The sequence below is a fragment of the Caretta caretta genome, chromosome 3, assembly GCF_965140235.1.
Source record: "Caretta caretta isolate rCarCar2 chromosome 3, rCarCar1.hap1, whole genome shotgun sequence".
NCBI classification, from domain to species: Eukaryota; Metazoa; Chordata; order Testudines; family Cheloniidae; genus Caretta; species Caretta caretta.
In genome coordinates, this window is record NC_134208.1 from 8,941,950 (window position 1) to 8,947,949 (window position 6,000).

Sequence of the window (6,000 nt, forward strand, 5' to 3'; positions counted from 1 at the left end):
GTTGCCTCTTAAAACAACCATTTCAGTTTTAGGAAATCTGTTGGCTATAAGGACTAAAAGGTGTATTTAATGTGGTTTATACTGAATAGCTGAAGTATGAAAACTGTGAAACATGAAAATGGTATTAAGTGTATAAATAACTAAAGCTTTTATTTAAAAATGCAACACTGTCAGGTCAAATGTGGCCCAAAATATAAAAGTTCAAAATAAGCTTTCACAAAGTTTGAGACCAATAGACGTTTTACCTGATTTTTTTTTTTTTAATGACAATGGAATTTCTTTTATCCAATTTAAAACAGATTAACATGGCTCTGCAGAGTTTACAACTCTACATTGTGGTATTATGCTACTGCATGAGAACCTAAATGAGAAGTTAGGTTTTTGTTTACTAAAGTTTATCCAAGCTGAGGAAAATGCAGTAATCTAAACAGCATTAAATGTGAAGAGTTTTGAAAGCATTTGTTTTTTAATTTGAAGTTTTATAACACAAAAAAACTTTTTAAAAATTATTTTAAAGAAGCACCATCATCTTAAAAATTAGGTGTTTTTTTTTAAAAAATTGAAAGTAATTTCAGATACCACATATGCTCTCTGCCATCTTTTGTTTCAGAAAAATCTGAAAAGTCATTATTTCTTCCCTTTGCTATGTGAAAGACCCAAACAAAGGGAAAACCAATTGATTATATACAAAGTGCTGTCAAAACTGCTCAAAATAAACAAAACTAAGAAGAAAAAAATCTGAGCAAAGTTACAGCAAACGTAGGCATTCCTGGAATCTATAACTTCCAGAGATGACTGTGACATTTTCTGCCCAGGGCTGGAACTGTCAGCAAGCAGCACCGCTGCTGTCAGCAGGCCCCCAGCAGCTCCTAGCTGCTGGGCAGCAGAGGGACCCCGGAGCTCCCAGCCCCTGCAGATGGCAACCCCCCTCACCCCCCTGCCGTGGACCAGCTGTGCCGGGTGGGCAGGCCCCAGAGCCCCTTTGGAAGCTGGAACCTCTTCCCTCCCCATTTTGTCAGGGATATTTTTAATAAAAATCAAGGGCAGGTCACGGGCTTCCCTGAATTTTTGTTTATTGCCCGAAACCTGTCCATGATTTTTACTAAAAATATCTGTGACATAATCTGAGCCATAATCATAATTATTGTCCCTCTTTGAGAGTAAATACTCAGCACGCCCAAGGTGTTATAAGCATTTCTCAGTTATGCAATTATATTTTAAGCAAGCTAAAACAAACTAGAACCACATGCTTTATCTGTGTGTCACTGCATAGTTTTCCACAGTGATCCCCAGGTTTATTATTGTTTACACTATGAGAGTTTAATATTAATATACTCTAACCATTCACTTTAAAGAGGATAATGGAGAGTAAAATCCTTGTGCTTCACATACTGTCATCAAGATATGACATTTACCACTTCATCTGTGAAACTAGCTATGCTATAACAAAAAGATTAATCATGCATAATAAACTTCAATTCTCAGACACATCATTTATATTTCTGTAGTACCTTTCATCCAGAACATTTCACAAACAATATATTCATAACCTAGTGGAAATGCAACCACCTCCAAAGTGCAGGGCAGCAGAAAGTTGGCACTCAGCACATTGCATAATAGTGGAAAATACACAGCAAGGACACTAAGGGCTAGCCCACACTGCCGCGGCAGCACTTTAACGTGCCTTGTGTGGTTGTGGCAGAGCACTGCGAGAGAGCTCTCCCAGCGCTCTAAAAAAACACCTCCACAAGGAGCGTGGCTTCCAGCGCTGGTGCACTGTCGACGCTGGCCCTTTACAGCGCTGAAACTTGCTGCGCTCAGGGGGGTGTTTTTTCACCCCCTGAGCGAGAAAGTTGCAGCGCTGTAAATTGCCAGGGTAGACAAGCCCTAAGGAAAATTCCTTCTCTTGAAAAGAAGGCCTTAATATCAAAGCTGACACAAGAATCCTTTTTCTTACATTCAACAAACTGAGTGGTACTCAATTCATCTACCTTGGAAAGAGGAAGGTCTGAGTTAACATGACAGAGATTTAAACATATCGTTCCAAGGAATCTAGGTACTTCAAATTTGAAGCAGAGATCACTAAACCATCTTTTTCAGCTAATGTTATTGTTAAGATGAACAAGGTATGGTATAGTTAAGATCCCTCTACACTAACATATAGGTATGGTACATCACTAGATAACTGAAAGGATTTATATATGATCTTTTGCTCTAATAAATTTGTTAGTCTCTAAGATGCCACAAGTACTCCTGTTCTTTTTGCAGATACAGACTAACATGGCTGCTACTCTGAAACCTGTCATATGAATCAAACACATTTAGCGCATCTATCAATACTACTTGGAACGAAAAATAAACTTGAAGACAGAAGTGTAAAAATAAATTTTATGAGCTCAAATTGTCTGTCATTAGATTTCCCTTATTTGTTTTTATGGGTCCAGTTGACATTTAACTAGGTCACATCACACGCTTTTATAAAGTGAAGTCCAGCACTCACCCTAGCTACCATAAAAATAAATGTATGTCACTTCACTTGAAGTTACAGATTGGTATCAAAAACCTGTATGATGAAATTGAGAGCTTGTGAATATTCTTTAGTAAAAAGAACCAAGAGACCCCAACACAGTTCTATTCAATTGAAGAAAACAGCTGTGAATAATAGTAATAATAAATAATAACAACAACAACAACTAGATACTTCGGTAGCACCCCAAAAAGGTTCAGGGTTTCATTATGTTAGTTGCTAAATACACAACAACAAAGATATGGTTCTTGCCCAGAAGACCATCAGGTGACCTCACTCATATGAGTAGTTCCACAGAACTCAATGAGATTATGCACATAAGTGTTTATAGTATTGGAATGCAATCTGCGACAAGATGCAACAAATAAGCAACATAAGTGGACCAATGAATGTTTACTCAAACACCCACTGCAATACAAGAAGTTAGTGTGGTAAACCTGTCTTGCAAGGAGGCAGATGTAGTTATTTATATGGGGCCCAATCCAATTCCCATTAGCTATAATGGGAGCTGGATTGGACCAATAGTACCATAGATAAAATGGTAATCCTTTCAGCAGAGAGATCCTTGTACTTCTTCTGCAGAGAACCTATTACTAGGCATTGTATAAATGAGTCGAAGCATAACAAATAGATTTGCATACCACTTTATAGCTCTACAGCAGAAAGCTTCCTACCCTGAGGAATTTACAGTCCAAAGACAATAACAGCATGCAGACGTCAAGAATATTTCAAAGGTTAAGCTTCTACAGTCAGTCAGCAACAGGTTTATAATATTTTAAAATCTCCTTTTGAGGGATCATGAGCAATAACCATGAATAGAATTCAGACTATTTCTCATTTCACATCCAAAGACCTCCCAAGATTCATACTAATGTTACTGAAAATTAAAACGCAAATTACAACACAGGTTTTTTTAAATCACTCTCTTGCCTTTAGGTTTATTAAAAAAAAAAAAACCACAAGAACAACTTTTGAAGTGTTACCAGAGGATGATCCCTAAGACAGTCAGACTTTAAGACTGCATAACAGTACACAAACCTGGCATTACCTCATTGTTCATTACAGTAAGTTTCAGGAGCATTAGAAGTGTTGTATTGAGACACTAATTGTGTGTACATGTATATTTTTTCCTTAATTTATTTCCTGACTTTTAACAACACTGTATTTCCTTTTGTACATTTGTTTCTTGACCAGCTGCAACAACTGCATTTTTCTGAGTTTAAAAAAATCACAGTCAAAGAAAAGAAAAATACCCAGACTGTAATTAATACACCCCATAGGCAAGTTGTATTTTAAAAATTCCCTCCTCAATTCACACTTCCTCTTCAGCTTCTTTTATCCTCATGTCCTCATAGAGTCTGGGACACTTTGGGTCACTCTCACAACCGGAGGGAGGAATCATTTGGTGGAAGGGAGAAGGGAAAGCGGATGGGCGGGGGAGAATGAGACGGGGGGGAAACAGGGAAGGAAGAAATCTGAGTGGGAAGGAAGTGAGGAGACAAGGAAGGAGCCCCATTGTAAAATGGGTGCAAGAGGTGGGGGATTCTAGAAGTGGGAGACAGGAAGAGAAGACGGAGGAAGATTATGAAGGGGGAGACCTTAGAAGGAATGAGACTCATAAAGGAGAGAAATATGGGGTGGTTACAGAGGGGACATGAATTAGTCAAGGGGGGGGAGTAACTTCTCTATGTGGAGGCAGCTTAACCCCACTCACCCGCCACAGCAGCAGGGTCTGTTCCTCCCTTCCCCTGGTGCTACCTGCTGCCAGGCTCCCCCGGGGGGGGGGGGTGGAGGGCAGTAAATTCCCCCCCCCCATACACAGTGCTTGGCTTGGTGCGGGGCTTTGCTCAGCGAGGGGCGTGCAAGGGGGTGTCCCTCTCTCTTCAGGGACTAGTGTGTGTGTGTGTGTGAGTAAGTGTGAGGGGGTCGGTCGGGGTCTCTCCCCACTCAGAGCGGGGGGGGGGGCGGGGTCGGTCGGGGTCTCCCCCTCAGCGAGGGGCAGGGTCGGTCGGTCGGGGTCTCTCCCCACTCAGAGCGGGGGGGGGCGGGGTCGGTCGGGGTCTCTCCCCACTCAGAGCGGGGGGGGGGCGGGGTCGGTCGGGGTCTCTCCCCACTCAGAGCGGGGGGAGGGGGGGGTCCGGGGTCGGTCGGGGTCTCTCCCCACTCAGAGCGGGGGGGGGGGGTCGGTCGGGGTCTCTCCCCACTCAGAGCGGGGGGGGGGGCGGGGTCGGTCGGGGTCTCCCCCTCAGCGAGGGGCAGGGTCGGTCGGTCGGGGTCTCTCCCCACTCAGAGCGGGGGGGGGCGGGGTCGGTCGGGGTCTCTCCCCACTCAGAGCGGGGGGAGGGGGGGGTCCGGGGTCGGTCGGGGTCTCTCCCCACTCAGAGCGGGGGGAGGGGGGGGTCCGGGGTCGGTCGGGGTCTCTCCCCACTCAGAGCGGGGGGGGGGGGGGGTCGGTCGGGGTCTCTCCCCACTCAGAGCGGGGGAAGGGGGGGGTCCGGGGTCGGTCGGTGTCTCTCCCTTTCCCCCCTGGGCCGGGCGCGCAGGGGGCTGCGCCGCACTCACCCCTCCTGTTCATGGGACGGACCCGCACCGCCACCTTCACTTTGGAGTCTCCCATCCCGCCGCTCCTCCGACTCTCCCTCCTCCTCGGCTTCCGTCTTCCAAGCAGGCACGGGACACCCTGCCGGCAGGGGATAGCGGGGGGAGGAGCGTCGCGACTCTCTGCGGGAGGGAGCGGGACTACAGCCCCCAGCGGGCCACGCGCCACCCTTCGGGCCGCGAGGGTCAGGAGGGGGTGATGCATGCTGGGAAGCGTAGTCCCCCGGGTCCCTGTCGCTCCGCGTAGAGCGTTGCATGCTGGGGCATGTAGTCCCTTGAGGCTGCAGGGACCATGTTAGGTGGCGCCCCATCCTTCTGGCTCCCTCTGGCCAGCGGGTTCTGGGCAATGGTGGGGTAACATGGGAGAGGTGTGGGGGTCATGGCTGCCCAGCTCTGAGCTAGTGTGGTGTAACTGGGAAAGCGGGGCCTCATTTCTAGGAGAGGGTCCCTTGGGGGCAGCTGGGGGCCTGAGGCATCAGGACTCCTGGGTTCCATTCCCAGCTTGGTGGGGTGTGGGCTATGGGCTCCAGTGGTGAGGGGAGGCGTGCAGCTGTGCCCCAGTCCTAGCTCTGGCACTGACCTTGGGCAAGCCTTTCCGTATCTCAGTTCCCTGTCTATACCTGGGAGAATGAAAGTCATCCTTCTTCAGTGTACCTGGATAATACTAGTACAGTTCTGGGGGGAGAGCACTGTCTACTGGTTGGAGCAGGACGTCAGAACAATACCACTTTCTGCATTAATCCAAAAATTCTTCAATCTTCTACTCAATTAGTTGTTCACGCACATACAACTCTCCCACTTCAAACAAACAAGCAACCTCTCTGAATTAGTCAGACTATTTTGCCTACAGGCTATGATGAAAAAAAAAAGAGTGA

General features: G+C 46.5%; 1 protein-coding gene across 1 annotated transcript in view; it reads right to left on the reverse strand.

The window, feature by feature from the left end:
- Positions 1 to 5,221, reverse strand: part of KIF13B (kinesin family member 13B) — a 213,975-nt gene extending 208,754 nt beyond the window's left edge. The window contains exon 1 of the mRNA XM_048845803.2: positions 5,090 to 5,221. Coding sequence (XP_048701760.1) covers positions 5,090 to 5,144 — 55 coding nt within the window. The 5' untranslated portion in view covers positions 5,145 to 5,221. The remainder of the gene's footprint in view (positions 1 to 5,089) is intronic.
- Positions 5,222 to 6,000: the final 779 nt, after the last annotated feature.